We start from the raw sequence: 19,851 nt of genomic DNA on the forward strand, positions 1-19,851 counted from the left end.
TAAACACATTACTTATTGCTCTCCCCAACATTTCCAGTGGTATTTTATTCACTTTTTGACATTATATTTGAACTGAAATAAATTTCTGATCTTTTCTTTAATGATACCTTTTCCCTAACATTTTGGTATCCTGGATTAATCAACAGAGGGAACAAATAACAATTTTTATAAGTGGTTAAAATATAACAGTGTTAACTAAACATGGGTTGGGAACAGTTTGAAGGCTGGTCAAATTTGTACAGACCCTTAAATGAATCTAAAATAGAATAGTTTAAATTCATGGTGAATATATATTAGGAGGTTTAACTTTGGTGGATAACAGTTGTCACATGAAAAAATACAGAAGATTTTAATTTTCTTTTTCTCCCGTAAGTTAAGCATATTTTTTGAATTAGTAAAAGTGATGTTCATATTTTAAAAACAATACAGAAAGACATAAAATATTCAAAACTGTCCATTCATGACATTTTAGTTCAGGCATGCTGCCAGGAGAGGGAGATGTTGAACTATAAATCTAAAGCAATCTTGTCTGCCTTCACTGTAAGTTCAGTCTTAACTTGAATCTATGTACATTATTTTGAACAAGAAAGATTACAAAACTTTCTATTTTGACAAATATTTGGTACAAAGAAGACAAGGTCACTGTAAGGTTTTAAGATATACTCTACGTAAATTTTCAGAATGTACAGAGAATGAAAAATATCTCTGTTGAATTCCTACCCTTCCAACTCCAAAGACAAACATTTGTAAATGAATCATAATGATATAATTGTACATTAGAAGTGTATATGTGTATTCAAGAACAGGACATATAATTAGTGCCACAGTTTAAAAAGTCATTAAAGTTCTTATTGAATCATTTTCCTGATGTAAATTCTTATTCAGTTACAAAGGAATTACAGCTTATGAAGGACAAGTGACGGTATTTGTTACGGTGGTGTGTAAAATATGATGCAAAATTAATTATAACAGCTTTTTCATATAAACTAGGAAATAAGAAAGCATTATTATTACCGTAGTTCTTATCAGCCCCCCATTCTTTACTTGGTAAAATCGTAGTCTGTAATATGAAATCATGGTCACAGCCACAAGACATCTTCACTGTGTGCCACCACCTGACTCTCAAGTCAACCATACTGTATTTTAGATCCAGCAACTTCATGCTGAGGATCTGCCAGCAGACTTACACAGATTGATCAGTGTTCTCTTTACTAATGAAAAAACAGATTTTTGCAGAATTTACATTTGTATCTCATTGATCTGTACTTAAAATCTGTTCCTCCATATGTTATCTTTATGATGCAGGGTCATGAGTAGAAACGCATTACACTGGATGAAGAAAACAAGTTTTAGATACTCTGAGTATCTCTTAATATTTTTTCTTAAAGTGATATCTTTCAAAACTGGATTAGGTCATTATTTTCAACTGTGAGGAGATCACTCTCTGTGTTACCCAAGACCATCCATAAATATTAGGAATGAATCAAAGATGAGTTTAGGGGCCTGTAAGTTTGAAAACTCTAATACTTTTTAAACAAACATTTAGTTTTCATAGATGACATTCAATGAGCTTCTTAATTTATTGGGATTTCTCTAAGTTAACGTCACATGGCTTGTTTACTATGAACTATATTACTTTAACATGGCATTTTAGAGATATATGCTACATTTTCAGAGAACTAAGCATTATTTCAATTTCTCTCCATGGGAGAGTGTCATGGTTTCACCCCAGCAGGCAACTAAGAACCACACAGCTGCTCACTCACTGCCCCCAGGTGGGATGGCAGAGAGAATTGGAAAGGTACAAGTGAGAAAACTCATGGGTTGGGATAAAGACAGTTTAATAAGTAAAGCAAAAGCTGCACACACAAGCAAAGCAAAGCAAGGAATTCATTCACTACTTCCCATCGGCAGGCAGATGTTCAGCCATCCCAACGAAAGCAGGGCTCCATCATGCGTAATGTTTACTTGGGAAGACAAAACACCATCACTCCAAATGTTCCCCCCCTTCCTTCTTCTTCCCCCAGCTTTATATGCTGAGCATGATGTCATATGGTATGGAATATCCCTTTGGTCACTTGGGATCAGCTGTCCCAGCTGTGTCCCCTCCCAACTTCTTGTGTACCCCCAGCCTACTCGCTTGTGGGTTGGTGTGAGAAGCAGAAAAGGCCCTGACTCTGTGTTATCAACACTGTTTTCAGCACAAATCCAAAACATAGCTGCATACTAGCTACTATGAAGAAAATTAGAAAATTCCCAGCCAAAACCTGCACAGAGAGAAACCATTTGACAGTACATGACTTTGTATAAGACTAATTACATGGTAATTATTTCATTATGAGATACAGTAATCCAGTTCTGAGAATTATTTTAAAGTGATATACATTAAAATTCTGAACCCACCAGATTTTAGATTTCCAAAGCATTTCACAGAATCACACAGAATCAAAGAATCATTGAAGTTGGAATGGATCTGCCTAGATTGTCTAATCCACCCTCCCTGGCTCAGGCAGGGTCAGCTACAGTAGTTTGCCCAGGAACATGTCCAGTCGGGTTTTGTATATCTCTGAAGATGGAGACCCTAAAACGTCTCTGGGCAACCTGCTCCATGGTTTCTTTCTTTCTTTCTTAGCTGACATTTTCCACACAAATGCGTATCTCTGCCTATCTATTTATGCTGCATAGTTCATATCTTCACCCTAATCTTAATAGAAAGTCTTTCTTATGAAACAACTGAAAGGAGGTTATGGTAGGGAAGCCATAATTTTGCATACTATCTTTTCATTTTTTTTTCTCTCTTACAGAAAGAGAGACTAATTATCTGATAGCTATAAACCTTCATTCAGATGACAAGAATACTTTTCCCCTTCAAAATAACAATAATTGCAACATAAGAGCTATATACTGCATCTATCTTTGCTTTGACAGCAGATGAAGACAGGGAACTACACATTATTAATTATATCTAAGTACATGTTTGAAAAATGTTTCATACATTTGCTCTTTTGCTACTTCTTTCAGGATATAAAATCTACAGGAGATCACAGTGCAAACAATTTTGTATTCATATTGATATAATAAGGAACTTATAAAAATCTTAAAAAAATCCATTTTTTGTTTTTGTTTTAAAATGTTCTATAGGTCTTCCCTGAGGTATGGAGAAGAAATTTGTGCTGTGGAAAACTGAAAAGCATCTGAGTGTTTGCTGCCACTCATTTGCTACAGGTAGCATGCACATGTCAGTTATGTGCATGGTAGACTTCTGAAAAATTTAAACTGTCAATGAAAAAATTGAGTTCAGTTTTGGCAAACATATGGTCACATTTGCACAAAAAAAGCCTTCAAAAAGGAAAATTATTTTCAATACTAAAGCTAGATATTTAATTTTCTAGTTAAGATGGATAATATGCAACAAAGGCACTCTAAACTGAAAAATATATTTCTTTCTGAGAGGCTTTATCTTATTGTTTAAAAAAAACAAAACAACCTGAAAACAGAGGGAGAGAAATAATATATATTTATTCAGTCAGGTTACGCTGCACATTGCACAGCACTGTATTAATTCACTATCCACATTCTTCCTTATTAATCGGACTGAGACGGTGACTACCATGTTATGGGTGATTTTGATGAAAAAATCTGTCCTTGATATGCAGAATACCAGTCCCTACTACTGACTCAGTAGCTGCCCTACAGTGAAGCTCACACCTGCTCATGGTCTGTGACTCGGTGAAATCCATATGGCTTTGCACAGTTGCCAGTAGATGGTCAGTTGTTGTTAGATCTTTAAGTCAGAGAAAGATTTAGGAAAAACAAAATCAAAGAATGAATTCAGAAGCTGCCCTTACTATGGGTTCTAAACAAAGCTGCTTTACCTATAAAATCCCACATGAAAATGAGGCTAATTTAATTGCAAAGGTTAACTGTTTATAACAGAATTTATACATAGGCAAGGTACATAGCACTTAGTGTGTAGGGCAATAGATTTTTGGAAGCAGAAATAATGTATATATTCCATAAAACCAAAGCAGGAGTCCACATCTGCCTAAATAAAAAAAAAAAAAACCAAACCAAAAAACCTAAAGAAAGTTATGTAGGCCCATTCCTATTTTGGAAATAAAACAGAACTTAGTCTAATGAGTCTGATGTTAGAGCCAAAGTTGTGCCATCAAAATTACAAGTTAAAATATTGACATATCATGCTGAACTGATAACCCCCCCCCACCTTTCAATGCTTTTCAACATCTTTTATGCACCTGAGACATATATTTTTTAAGCAGAAATCTGACATTCCTTCTGCAAAAATGAGCTTAGATATACCTATGCACTTTCTTCAATAGAGAGAAATCCCCTGGAAACTTTTAAAATAATATTTTTTGAATTCAGGAAATTCTATAATTTTTACTCTGTTCATTGCATTTTTCTTCTACCTAATGTGTTTATTTCTATAGTGACTACCATCACCCCCACATTTTTAAAAGTTGCTTTCTAAAAATAAATTACTATTTGAGAATACAAGCCAAAAATGAAATCATTGGCAGATGTGGGTTTGTGTTCTTCCCACTTTGACAGAAAGGCTGAAGTGTGTTCTAAATCTGGTAGATTTAATTTCTTTAATAGACTCTATTTGCTCTGCGATAACAGTGTGTATAGCAACAAGGAGTATGGCTACATGGCAGAATGCAAAGCTAAGAAAATATACTCAAGGAGGTAGCTGCTTGTAAAAGTGTCTGAGGATTTAGACGCAGGGATTAACTGAATAATGCTGGCCTACTTGATACATTATTTTCCTTTTTGTGCGTTTTTAACCAAATAGAAGTATTCCAGGGTGGACAACAGAGCACAGATCTGTCACACCTTTCCTGAGTTGTATCTGTAGTCAGGTATATTCAGATTTTTTATAGCTTGTGTGCTTCCTATTAAAGCCCAGTTCTCTTCAGCCTTTACTCTTCCATACAGGAACTGCACGGAAGAAGGGTGACTATACCTACAGACATTTGGGAAGTAGAGAAAAGACAAAATAAGCAGAAAATTTTTCCATTTCTACCACTTCTTGAAAAGCCTGACTACTCAGATATTGGGCAAAAGAGGAACATGGCCCCTGTGAATTTAGAGACAGGGAGCTTTATTATACCTCTGTACTGTGGGTTAACTTTGTAGGCAGTTAAGCACCACACAGCTGCTTGCTTACTCCCCGACCCCAGTGGGATGAGGGAGAGAACAGAAAGAGCAAAAGCAAAAAAACTCATAGATCAAGACACAGATAGTTCAATAAATGAAGGAAAGAGGAATAAAAATAAAAAATAAAAATAAAAATAAAATAAAAATAAATAATGCAAAGGCGATCACTCACCACCTCACTGAAGTAGACCAATGCCCATCCTGTCTCTGAGCAACAGCTACTTTCCCCAAAATGGCCCTCCCCTCAGTTTTTATTGCTGATCATCATACTATATGACATGAAATATCCCTTTGGTCAGTTTTGGTCAGCTGTCTTGGCTATGTCTCTTGCCCACCCCCAACCTACTCACGGCAGGGCAGAGTTGGAAGAATAGGAAGCATTTACATTGTACAAGTACTGCTCAGCAATAGTCAAAACATAGGTGTGTTATCAACACTGTTTTAGTCACAAATCCAAAACATAGCACCATACAGACTACTGTGAAGAAAATCTACTTCATCCCAGCCAGATCCAGTATACACTGTTAGCTGCCAACCTCAGAAAACTATTTAAGATAGGATTTATCTCAGCCATTGCAGATGCCTAAAAATTACTTGTCCAAGTCCAAGCTAAGCTATAGACATCTCAAGGAATTACAGGAACTTCAAGAGTAATGCATTCCAAAGACTGGAATCTTAAGGTAGAGAAGACAAATTATCCCTGATTTGTCCACACATTAAAAAAAGGACAATAAGTCGATGACTTTGGACATAACTAATGAATTTTTAGACTGAAAATTAGCTCACATCAATCCTGTATTGGGAAGACAGAGTGGTGAGGGGCATGTTTCCAGCTGTCAAGATCTACTACTCTCTTGAACACTACCTATGACTTTACAGATCCAAAGAGTGTTCTTTGACCTATGAGCTCACTTTCTTCAGTTCCTATATTACATATTTGAAGCTGGAGTTTCCAAGTTGCCTGATATAATCTACCTTAGCTGACTTTCTGTGGAACAGCAGTAACATGTAATGTATAATTAGGTTAGGCACAGGCACTCATTATCATGAACAGGCTTAGGCATAGTCAGCATGTAGAAACTCATTTGTGTTTAACAGGATAGTAATGTTAAATATCAATGCATTATTCATAGCCAAAAGGAAAGCAAATTTTTTTACACAACAGTTTTAGCATTTCATGTTTTCCTATTCAGACTTATTGAAAAAGACTAAGAATAGGATTTTTTAACACTGAAAAAATAAATGTAAATATATGTAGATTATGTCATATCCTTTGTTTCGATTATTGATTACTGCACACCCAGTGATTATTTTTTCCTTCTTTTCCTTTTCCTTTAATGGGTTTATAACATATTAACATATCTGCACTTTCGTGTGCTAGCAGTAAACTTTTTAAACTATTGAAAGATGAATCTAAAGTTAGCAGTTCATCTGGAACTGTGAACATCTTAGGTTGTAACTTGAAAAAGAACATCATAAGTACATTGCAAACTCATACAGCATGTGTATGTCTGTATTTCTCTACTCTTCACCTTTGGAACAGAAGACCAAGCAATTTTGCTTTTAAAAGAATGCAGTACAGAAGATAAAAATATCCCGTTGCTTATTTCAGAAGCTTTACACAATTCTTGCACCTTTGGTTTGCACCGACTATTGTTATTGATGTAATGTTTCTTCAAGGGAGAGCTAGGCATTCAGCCACTGTCAGACATGAAAGTCAGAAAATCTCACTATTCTTCGACTGGAATATTTGTAACTATAATGTGAGGCTGAGTACTTAGAGGTGCAGTTGGTAACTAATTAGCTGACTATCATATTGTGAAAAAAGTAAGTAGAAAATAACTAGCATATATAAACTTACAAGGATTTTTTAAATTTACATTTTATTCAAATATACCTTAAAGGATATTGACTGGAAGTCCAGATTAATCAGAAAAGAAGTCAAAGTCCAAATAAATCAAGGGAAATTCCACTGATTTCACACTGGGTTTTATCTTCTACATGGACAAAAGGAACTTTACCCCTTTTGGCTTTTAAAAGGTTTCAGATGGCTATGTGGTAGTGGAGAGAATCACTTCACTCTAAACCTACAGTAATGTAAGATCAATGGACAATAATGCTTCTGGGGTTGCAAAAGTTACTAAGAAAAGGGAGTACAGGTAGATTAGTAGAGAGGTTTTTAGGCTGCTAGCATGCTGTACAATGGCAAACCATGACTCAATAATTTTTTGGGGGGGGTCATTGGCAAGCAGAGTACATTTTAAAAAATATGCATCTGATTCATCATAACTGAAGACTGCAAGTACTCAGGTGACTTTTGTTCTCTACAGACCAGTCACCTCTAAGCGTTATTTTGAATTGACATTCAAATATTGCCAAGCTCATGAGGTGAGGAGTGGAGAGGAGAATCTACCTATTCCAAAAGGTTAATTCAGATCAAGGGACATCTGTCACTCCAATACCAAAATTTATGAACAAAATGGGTTATCTTAGAATCAGTTAGGAGAGTTTAACTTTGATATTAAATTCTTCCTATATTGTGCAGAACTAGGAGTTCTCTGTCAATGAGTAAACAAAAAATAGAGAAGACCAAGATCTGTTGCACAGATACCAAAGAAGGAAATAGCGCAAATTAAACAAATGTTTACACATTTACAATGAGATGAATAATATAATAAAGAAGAATTACTAAAGAAGTATGCAAGAGAAACTGGCTTGGTTTCATCTGTTTCCAAACTAAAGACTATTTACAGCCACAGCATCATATTTTATTAAATGACTAAGAAGCCACTATTTTGTAAGGAGTCATGGTGCTAAGGATAGTAGGATAAAATATGTTGTTCGCTCCAGCAGGAAATTTAAAGGACCATATGACTTTTCATCTTAAAAAATGAAATATAAGGAACATTAGTTTCAATATACCTTTCTTCAAAATACTTCAGGGAATGTGATTTTTGCATGATGATGGTTATTAATGCATATAATGTTATATATGTTTGTATACATGTATACTAGGTGTTCATATATAGGTCTAAATTCATTTCGTTGCTTAGAAGGTGAATTAGGATGATAGAAAGTTGTTCCTTTAACCTGATTGTTTTCTTATAAATTGAAGATCTTTTTCAGCAGATTTTTCAGAGAATTGCATCTCAATAAGGGTCATATAAAAATTAAATAAAATATTTACTTAGAGAATAGTCACTAGGCTTGCATATCACTTTTAGAGGGGAATCCTGACCTTTGTTTACATGATTGCAATGTATTCATGACTGTAAAAAGCCACACAAACAGCATGTTCAGAGCAGAAAAAGGTTTTGAGTAAGACCTATCCCAATGTACAAAAAAGGTACAATAGTTCTGTGAAGGAAATAAGTGTTCTGTAGCTGAATTAAAAAAAATGGATGCCTACAAAATAAAACCCTCTCTTCCCTAATGCCAATCTTAATTATTTCTTTCCTGTTCACTTGACTGTAATGAACTTCTAGTTCAAGAAAACCTTTCCTAATTTCCTTTGTCATGGGAGAGAAAGGCTCTGCATTGGCTTTATAGTAGGCACTGGTAGCTTCCGTAATTGTAGCTACGTAGTAGTATGGGTGTTTGTTTATTTGTTTTGTGCGTGAGTATGTGTATGTGCTACATTCCCTGATCCTACTTAGTTAAGATTTATCCTTGGTGACTGTCTCTCCATTTGGGATTTTCATGTGTGCTATGTATACAAGTTTCAACAAAGTCCCTCAGTCTGCTCTCTGAGGTATGAATGTTCAGATCCTACTTAGTTGTTCCAGAAGATTTCCTTTCAGTATAGTATCTTAAGCTCTCAGACCAGTATTTATACAGAGTTCAAAGAGCTGGTTTTGCAAGAAATATAGGTGAGGAGCTGCTGATGTGGACTAGCAGCTTCTTGCAGGCAGGGTAGGATACATTATTTGGTTCATACATCTTGTGTGGAATCAATGGCTCCTTATATGCACACTGTGAAGTAGCAATGAGTTGCGAATGAGGGGGGAGGGAAGCTTTACCTTCTGCTGAAATAGCAAATGCAGATTCTTATTCCTCCAGTTATTTTTAAACAATGAATTTACAAATAAATAAGTTGGGTACCATCAAAATTCACATTTTGAAGACTAATTTGCAAATTGTAAGACTAATTTACACATTTAAAATTAATATCCTTTATATGGAAAACATTCTTCAAAATAATCTAGAAGTGGTACTAGTAAGTTCTGACTGAAAAGGCGTGAGAAAGCTCTCCACTGCTTCTTACGGGCATCCTTATAGTCTTCAGAATTTTTCTGAATAGAGGGAATTTATTGCTAAGAACAAAACAAAGGATTCCAAAAGAGCCTTCTTAGGCATTTTCTGGCCATATGAAAATTTACAAATTATGTAATTCAGGCTCAGGTGTTTCCTCTGTAATGTATGCAGCTAAAGAAACCTGCACAGCTTACCATATGATACAGAATTTGAATGAGAACCTCCTCTTTAAGGTTTTTATACAAGGCCTACATACTTAATAACGTTAAAACTTCTATCTCTACATATATATATATTGATAAGAAAGAAAACTCACTATCTGGGGGAGAAGTCTCAACAATATGTGTATAGTTAGAGGGGTCTCATTTCTGATCTATGGAGATGCTGTACTTTGTGAAGAGGTCAAGAGGAATGACATAAAAGCTTAAGGCCTTTTTGGAAGTAAGTAAGCCTGACAGTTTTAAATTTTATTTATACAGCTTCATAAATTTTAAAATTGGCAGAGCAATTGATAAAGGTGAATGTTCAAAGTGTAAAATAAAAACTCCATGTGGGTTCAACATTGTCCATGCAGATGCACTTGCAGCATCACATTCTTTATAATTACCTGCTTAATGATTCATAAAATTGTGGTAGGAAAACAATCATTAGCCCTATTTTTATAAACCTGGTAAATATACATTTTGTGGAATGACAAACATTATTGATAACCATTCCAGGTGTTTTTTAATTATGTATGGTTAGGAAATGCTCTCCTATTTTTAGTAGTTGATTTCTGGAAATATTTTTGTGATCGGGTTTTATTTTTGTGGATGTTAACTGAAAAACAAAGAACGATGTTGCTTTCACTTCTGATACGAGTATCTATATATACAGATATTCTCCATCTCAAACAATCAACCTCAGGTGAAGTGTGAGCACCCATAAAGTGTTCAGTTAAAATTAGAAAGAATCTGACTTACAATTCATAAATTCAAAATGAATAAAGAATATAATGATTTATTTGGCTGGACACAGATAGCTGAGACTCTTTGAACCTTAACAATAAAATGTCTACAAGTCAAGATAGAGTGGTAAGGTTCATTAAAAGTAGCAAAGTGCAATCAAATAAGTGATGTGTTGAAATGAATGGAAATCAAATTGCTGTTGTTTCTTAGGAATACTTTATCTTTTTTATTTTTTTGCTAAATTACATATTTTATCTGTAGAAAATTAAGTACTATTTAAGAAAATTAAGTAATACTCATCCTAATAAGCCAAGGCATATATACATATGCCTATATATATAAATATGTGTATATATGTATATATACCTATGACAAGATCTTGATAGTATTCATCACATGGAACAGTACATCACAATACCCCCTCAAAGGCCAATGAGGTCACCGGGAGAGCTATCAGCACAAAAGAAGTTACTGGAATGACTGGTATTGAGGCTGTAGTAAACAATCTGTAAAGTAATCCAAGACACAATAAGAATGAAATAGAAATGGTATGCTCTACAGGGTAAATACCCCAAAGCACCAGTTCTATTGTTGCTCACCAGAAGGTTTTGCAGCTCTGTGGCAGTGGGATGAACGAGGAAATAGCATTTGCAGCATGTAAAACCATCCCATGCAGTGCAAGAAGGATGAGGAAAATCTTCTTTGCATGGAATAAACATTTTCCTGTAGCCCTACTTTATCTGCTAATGAGTTGTTTATGAGTACAAAGAAAATAATACCTTAAGCATGATACATGCCTTTAAGAATACCGCCACCCCAAACCAGACCATTTTTTTATCAAAGCAATGTTTCATGAAAGTACAATACAGTCTCACATGGATAGGTACCAACACACTGTGCTAACATCTGTAAAACAGACAATTACAATCAAGGCAGTTTTCTTCCCACTGACGACGATCATTGTGCAAGCATAAGCACTAATATTCCACAATTTTTTTTTTCAGAAATAAAGTATGTACAACTGTACATATACAACTATACATACTCATCCCTACCCCAGTCACATTGAGTGGACTGGACTGAGAGCTGTACTGTCTCATTTATGTATTTGAATAATCCTGCACTTCATTGTGATAGACATATTTTCCAGAGGACAAGGTTTCCCTTGTGGTGTGTTTTGTGGAGTGTATTTGGGCTGGAATGCTTTCAGTTTCTGAAGCAAGCATTTGCAGATACAAACTAAATGCAAGATCTGCCAAAGAGAACAAACTGCAAAAGCCACAGTGGATATTTACTGTTTTGCAAAATCGGCCATTAACAGACCTTAAGCAATCTAGAAGATATTTAGCTGAATTTTGCTTTCCGAGATTCACTTAGATAAGGGAAAAAGGAGGTGAGAGAAATTGCAGGAGGAGGAGGAGCTGATCTGTCTCAAGGTGGAGCTGTATCTTGTATTAAATGACATTGGCAGATTAAAGCTCTCTGGTGGGGAAGGGCTTAAAGGCTGAGTCAAAAGCCAAGAAGTCTCTTTATTTACGCCTACCTCCCAGCCCCTGGCAATCTGACTAATAACAAACTGAGCTAACAAGAAAGACTAGAAAGACCAGAGAGAACACAGAAGCAGCTTGGATCTAAAAATCTGACAAACCAAGTGATCAAGTCAAGCTCTGCTGAGCATCTTGTTTGTTTACTGCATCCCAATGCTTGCAAACAGTTAAATATATGCAGAAAAGTCAGCATAGCTGTGAAGTATGCTGTGAATTTTAATTGAGGAAAAAGGACAACTGCTTACAGGATGGTGTAATGTGCACACTGCCTGCAAGATTTTTTCAATTGAATGCTTTGTACTTTGTCTTCTGAACAAGGATTTTAACTTTATGGAGCTGTAGTATTACCAGAGCTTGCAGCAAAGTGAAACTCAGAAGACAGTGTGCATTTTTCACAGGGAAAAATTACATCGCATTGAAACAGCTGCTCCAATTGTGCATTACGGAGTGTTTCAGGAAGTGTTACTGCTGTACAGGTAAGAAAGATTCCAGTTAGTTAATTAGCTTAGCATATGAGAAATTCATTTCTCAGTACCAGTTGAATTTGTTTTTCTGCATGACTTTGTATAACTTTTATGTTAAATGATGGCAGTTTATACTGTATTTCCAACAGTCTGCCAGGTGCATTTATTCAAACTGCCAACTGTGTAAATACGTGTATTAAGGAAATGCTGATTTCAGATCCCTTGAGGGGGGAGGAATGGGTGTTTGGTTTTATTTCCTGAAGTGCAAGAATGGTCTTAAATGCATCATCTGACTGTGATTCCCTTCAGAATATAATAAACAATCTCAAAGGTTTTTAGAAATTACCAATTCTTAGCCTGAGGCTTTGAAATTCTTCAACATGCATTTTTAAATAGGTGAATTAAAACAACCAACCAAACAAAATCCCAAGTAAAATGAAGCAAGCTATTTCAATGTTTTAAAAACACGTTGATAATTACTTGTCAAGCATGTGATGCCTTTGCTATAAGGTAACTACTTCTGAAAGTATTCAACTTTTCCTCGTTGAAAGGACTGTGACATTTTTTAGTCTTTTAGGATTCCTACTGTAAAAAGCTTAGTTACAGTATGCAGTTAGTAGTGACTTACATGAAAGCAAATGAAACAAACAAACTTAAGTTACCAAGTGGAATTTTCTGAAAAACCTCACCACATAAAAGAGAAAAAAGTCATCTTTGTCAAGCCTTTTAAATTAAATTTTATTTTATTGTGAATTCTTTCAGTTGAATGTTGATCATCTGTTACTTGAAAGCAGTTTTTATTTTACAATAGTAGCCTACTGAGAGATTCATTACATATTCCTGAATGTTCAGACCAAAAAAAAAAAAAAGAAAAAAGGAAAAATAGGAATACAACTCTCCTATTAATTTTTGTTGTGTGTATATATGTGTGTGTGAGAGTTCTGGCAGTGCTGCCCGCAGAAGTATGACGATGATTAAAATGGGAATGTTTTCCAATTGGTTACAAATGTTGTTACTTTCATCTCTGAGAGGAGGCCTTTCATTTTTATAACCTAATTTCTCAATAGGCACTAGAATGAAACATGCTTTTCAGATTTTTTTTTTTTCATTTAATTTTACTCAGGGACTACATAAGTGCAGTTTGAATTTGATGCAGATTGAAGCTGGAATTCCTACAGAGAAAAAGTGCACAGAAATAAAGTCTAAGTAGTCATACAGTAGGTTTGAAGCTGGCATCTGTGTCAAGAGCCTGCATTTTTTACCTCGGGTCACTAGAAAGGATACTGATGCATGTAAAGCAAGAATAAATCTCTAGCATAATACAATCCTGGAATTATTCTGCATATTTCAAAATAACATCTTGACATGCTGTGTCTTATCCAATACTTCTTGGGAAAACAAACTTAGAGACATATATATTAAACATATGCAGCTGGAGTTCAAGGAGTGTTATATGAGACAACAAAATTATTTGTTCTACTGAAACAAAGATGAAAGGTCATATTTTTAAGGACACTTTTTCTCATACTGTGAATTGAACTTACTACTTCTAAACTCATATATCTACTCCCATTTATCAGGAACTACTAATGGAGAAAAACATAATTCATTGTGCACACATTTGTTGTTGATTTTGTGTGTGTGTGTGTGTGTGTAATACTCATACCACAGCACTTAAATGCCTGCATGTATAAGTTTTTGCAAGCCGTTTTAAGGGAAGCCTTCAGAAACGGTGTTGCTAGTAAAAAAGGTATGTGGTAATTAAAATATGTATTGATGAGATGCCAAATCGTATGGCCATACTATAAGAATGTTCATGCATGTAATTGAATAGATTCTTGTAAGAGGTTCTAATCTTGCAGAAATTAACACTTCAGCTCGTTAATTGTGTAGTGACATTCTGCACTCCATGTTTAAATAGCTAGCTTTGAAAGATCAAGTGACTTCTATTAGATGTATTACTGAAGAAACCTGCTTAGTTCAGTCCTAGAATAAATAGCACACCCCAAAAAAGTTCATGTGTTTTGAATCATCCATTCCATTGTAAGATTTTTTTTTTCTTTTAGGAAATGTGGAAATATTTCGTTAAAGATTATAAACAGTGATTTCACTCCATCTCATGTATCAAGAATTACCATTGTTCTTGCTAATTAAACTACCTTGACAGAAAGAAACAGAGAATCTTCAAATAGAGTGTAGCATAAATTAATTCATGCCAATGACAACAAATGCCTGATTTCAATGTGCAAATTTTGCTTGTGACTCTGTAGTTGTACTGTAATGATGTATTTATCAGGTAGTGCAAAGTTCAAGATCAGTTTGACAGATGATAATTCAAGTTACATAACATACATAACATACAGATTATACTGGTGCGGATTTTTAACTTGTAAAGCACAGTTAGTTTCATGTACATTTAGAATTTTTGCGGTAATTAATGATTATAGTAATTGGAACTGAAATTAATCTCAAAAATATGTTTGTCCCTTGCCTACCTGTTTCTTCTGACATGTACTGCATTGTCAGTTCTCTCTTCTTTTTTAATTGTGTACACAATTAATTTATGTGTATATTATATTCAAACATATTACACTACTATGTGCTTTGTTCCCGCTTTCACTAAATATCCACAAACTATAACATCTGCATTAACATTTAAGTAAAGAAAAAGAATTATTTTGTCTACTTCCTTTTCAGTTTGGGGATACAAGGATTGCAGAGGAAATACTTTTTGATTTACATACATAATGCAGAACCAAAGGAGAGATTCCCTGTATCCTGACTGAATGGGCTTTTGCTCACAACACATTGTTGAAACACACCAAATCTTATTTCTTCTCTTCAGCAGCTGGACAACATTAAGTGAGCTTAGCAAGGTACCCTTCAAATTTGCAGTGCTATATGGTGACACAAAGCAACGATCCAAAATATTATATTAGCCTTGATATAAGTTGCTTTGGGCAGTAACTTGTTACTGCTGTCCACTGGCAAAACATTCTATATGGTAGATAAATAAAGACAGCACAGTCCTGATTATCTCCTACTTTGGTGTATCAGCATGAAAGTACTGAAGCATGCCCCTTTTGACTGTGTTTATTGATTCAGTACATTAAACTAAATATATTTTTCTCTGCTTAGAAAATCATTCAAATGTTTTGCATGATATAATATTTTTTGAAAGGTGAGGTAGCTCCATGACAAGTACTAAGAATGGTTATTGCTTCCCCCACCCCAGAAAAAAAAACAAAAACAAAAACAAAACAACCCTGCGAAATCATGACTCTATTACTTTTCCTTTTTTCTTTTTTTTTTTTTTTCTTTTTCCTTTTTTATAGAATCTGCTGGGCAAGATGAAGCTCTGGATTTTTATTCTATATTCAGTTGTGGTTGCATCTGATCCTTTCCAGTCACAGCCTTCTTTTTCTGCAGTTAGAGGATCTTGTCAGAGTTTGTGTTCCTGTGAAGAAAAGGATGATACCATGATTATAAACTGCGAAGAAAGAGGCATCAAGATGGTATCAGAAATAAGTGTCCCACCATCACGGCCTTTCCATCTTAGTCTGTTAAACAATGGCCTGACTATGTTACATGTGAATGATTTTGCTGGCCTTGTTAATGCTATCTCTCTACACCTTGGTTTTAATAATATTGCAGTTATTGAGCCTGGGGCTTTCAATGGTCTCAGCCTTCTTAAGCAACTTCATATCAATCACAATTCTTTAGAAACACTTAAAGAAGGTACATTTCATGGATTGGAAAATTTGGAGTTTCTTCAAGCAGACAACAATTTCATCACAGTGATTGAAGCAAGTGCCTTTAGCAAACTCAACAGGCTTAAAGTGCTTATTTTGAATGATAATGCCATTGAGTATCTTCCTCCAAACATATTTCGTTTTGTGCCATTGACCCATTTAGATCTTCGTGGAAACCAGTTACAGACACTGCCCTATGTTGGCTTTTTGGAGCATATTGGTAGAATACTAGACCTTCAGTTGGAAGACAATAAATGGGCCTGTAACTGTGATTTGCTGCAGCTGAAGATATGGCTAGAAAACATGCCTCCTCAGTCAATAATAGGGGATGTTGTATGCAATAGTCCTCCAGTTATCAAAGGCAGCATCTTAAGCCGGTTAAAAAAGGAATCATTTTGTCCCACTCATCCTGTCAATGAACTTGAAGATCCTTCAGGGTCTCTGCCCTTGGCTGTAACCCCCTCTATCAGTGATAGTCACCTATCAACTAAAGTGATTCCTATCGTGAAAGCTCCTACTAAAGAACCAAGTTTAGTGCTTCATACTTCAAAGCCTACTACTCAGTTTCCAGGAATCTATTGTCCCGTCCCCTGTCACTGCACCAGCCATATGCTCTCAGGAGTTCTCATGCACTGCCAGGAGCGAAATATTGAAAGCTTGTCTGATTTAGGACCCCCTCCTCCAAATCCTAAAAAGCTTATTCTAGCTGGGAATATTATTCAGACATTACTGAAATCAGATCTTGTGGACTATGCCAGCCTGGAAATGCTTCACCTGGGGAACAATCGCATTGAAATCCTTGAGGAAGGATCCTTTATGAATCTGACTAGACTGCAGAAATTATATCTCAATGGCAATCATCTTACAAAGCTAAATCAGAATCTATTCCTTGGCCTTCAACACCTTGAATATTTGTACCTTGAATATAATGCCATCAAAGAAGTTTTGCCAGGGACATTTAATGTAATGCCAAAACTTAAGGTCCTCTACTTAAATAACAACCTTCTGCAGACTTTGCCACCCCATATCTTTTCAGGTGTTCCACTCACCCGATTAAATCTGAAAACAAATCAATTTGCTCATTTGCCTGTGAGAAATGTCTTGGATGAACTGGATATGCTGGTACAAATTGAACTTGAAGACAACCCCTGGGACTGTTCCTGTGATTCAGTTGGGCTCCAAAGATGGATACAAAAACTGACTAAGAATACAATGATGGGTGATATTTTTTGTAAATCTCCAGGGCACCTAGCAAAAAAAGAACTGAAATCCCTGAACAGTGAAGTCTTGTGTCCAAGTTTAATCAACAGCCCTGCCCTACCAACTCATGCCAGTTTTGTAGTTGTGACAACTTCTTCTACTGCTACCAACACCGCAGGCACCATCCTGCGGTCCCTTACAGATGCTGTCCCACTTTCTGTTCTAATATTAGGACTTCTAATTGTGTTTATAACTATTGTATTTTGTGCAGCAGGAATAGTTGTTCTTGTTCTGCATCGACGACGAAGATGCAAAAAGAAACAAGCGGATGAACAAATGAGGGATAATAGCCCAGTTCACCTTCAGTACAGCATGTATGGGCATAAGACAACACACCACACAATGGAGCGCCCAGCTGCAACTCTCTATGAGCAACGTATGGTTACTCCCATGGTTCAAGTCTACCGCAGCCCATCCTTCAGCCCCAAGCATACTGAGCAACAGGAGGAGGGAAGTGAGAAGGAAGCTAACGATTCCAAACATCTCCGCCGAAGTCTTCTGGAAAGGGAGAACAGTTCACCTCTTACAGGTTCAAATGTCAAATATAAGGCTACAGATCAATCTGCTGAATTTCTGTCTTTTCAGGATGCCAGCTGCTTGTATAGAAACATTCTTGAAAAAGAGAGAGAACTGCAGCAACTAGGGATCACGGAGTACCTAAGAAAAAATATCGTCCAGCTTCAGCCTGATATGGAAGTTCATTATCCTGGAACACATGAGGAGCTGAAGCTAATGGAGACACTCATGTACTCCAGGCCAAGAAAAGTTTTTCTAGAACAAACTAAAAATGAGTATTTTGAACTCAAAGCTAATTTACATGCTGAGCCTGACTACTTGGAAGTCCTGGAGCAGCAAACATGAAGAGATAATACGTTGGGCTGGGGCTGAATTTCTGTAATTCTATTTTAAGTTGGAACAGTTATCAATAAAAGTGCCTTATAATAACATGTCAGCAGTCAGAACTTAAGCACAGCAGTAATCCTAGCAAAAAAAACCTCAGGGATCACTGTGGGAAGCCATGGGGTTGTGTGCAGGCAATATGTCTCACCCCAATTTAAACATGAACTTTGTGTGATTGAACTGTGGGAAGAAGATTGCTTATTGCAATATTCCTCAACATTTTAAAAGGGTGTGTATGGCACTCTCCATTCTGTACCCAACCTATGGAAAAATATTTGTTACCTTTACTCTTTCTTTTTTCCCTCAGTTTAATTATATTCCATTTTTAAAAAATACCTGTGTTGTAGTTATAAGGTTAGAGTGTATTGGTTAGGTTAGTACATGCACTGCATATATGACCACTGTCTACAACTACACCTAACATACCCTTAAAATAAATATGAAAGGAGTTGAAACGTTGTCATACTAAATGTCAGTTAAAAAAAAAAAAACCAAACAAAAAAAAACCCACACACAAAAAGAAAAGATTTTTGTGTATGCACCCAGAGCCTGCAAATATTTAAGTATTTTATAAGGAACTTTATCATGTGCATTCTGTATCAATATGTGGAAGGAAAAATATGTAATTGTGTTTACCCAACATCTTCAATGAAGAAAAAAGCAAGCCTTTTGCTACTTTCCCTATCTGATAGCTTTACCTAAGTTTGGACAATCTTTTCTTGAGCTGCTGCTATAAAATATTGTGCATCACTGGTGTTTCAACTCATAATCCTGGGCAATTTGAAAAGCTACTGAGAATCAGCTGTAAATATGTTACTGTGTTTAATAAGTTTGATTTATATGTGTATATATATATATAAATAACTTCTGTGCTGGCTTTAAATATTCTTGGAGGAAATGAGCTTGCTGTGGCTAGGAACTTCCAAGTGCAAATACAGGTCCCTTCCCACCCTACCCAAAAGCAACTCCCAGACAGAATAACTGCAACAATACACAGATGAGGAAGAATAATAGTATTTTGCTGTTCGTACAAAAATATGTTATAATTTCTGAAATTAGAAGAAAATAGGTTAAAAAAAGTAGAACACTGCAGGTTTATTTTTGCAATGAATTCTAGCTAGGTTTATATTTACTATTTATTCTGTATAATTTTGTATTTTTTTCCAACTCACAAGAAAAGAAAAAGTTTATTCATGGCTGCCTTTCAAGCAAATCAAGGAACTGCTCTCTATCAATGAAAAAGAAATAAAGAGGTTTTTAAATGTCTTTTTCTTAAAGGTCACTTTTTAAACAAGGCAGCAACTTCTGCATGCACAAGTATAGAACAGTTTGGGAATTAAACACCATGCTTCTCACTCTTGTCATGTGGACAGAAGCATCTTGTGCAGAGTGCAGTAAGGCCATTCAATTTCTGTGCATGACTGACATGGTGCCAAAACACAAATTCTGACCTGTATTTATCTTCTTCTAAGCAAATCTTTTGTAAACTGACTATGCATGAACTTTTTTTTTTTTATTTCTATTTGTAGAGAAAAAAATCGGCTTA

At 35.5% G+C, this 19,851-nt stretch overlaps 1 protein-coding gene across 1 annotated transcript; it reads left to right on the forward strand.

Annotated features, from left to right (window-relative positions):
* The first annotated feature begins 11,982 nt into the window (after positions 1–11,982).
* SLITRK6 (SLIT and NTRK like family member 6) lies at positions 11,983–19,291 on the forward strand. Its single transcript, XM_009468676.2, has 2 exons — positions 11,983–12,405; positions 15,729–19,291. The coding sequence occupies exon 2, from the start codon at positions 15,744–15,746 to the stop codon at positions 18,264–18,266; it is 2,523 nt and encodes an 840-aa protein (XP_009466951.2). The 5' UTR covers positions 11,983–12,405; positions 15,729–15,743; the 3' UTR covers positions 18,267–19,291.
* Positions 19,292–19,851: the final 560 nt, after the last annotated feature.

This window comes from Nipponia nippon, unplaced genomic scaffold (genome assembly GCF_047370975.1).
Source record: "Nipponia nippon isolate SJK-2023a ecotype South Korea unplaced genomic scaffold, ASM4737097v1 scaffold_2, whole genome shotgun sequence".
In the NCBI taxonomy this organism is placed as follows: Eukaryota; Metazoa; Chordata; class Aves; order Pelecaniformes; family Threskiornithidae; genus Nipponia; species Nipponia nippon.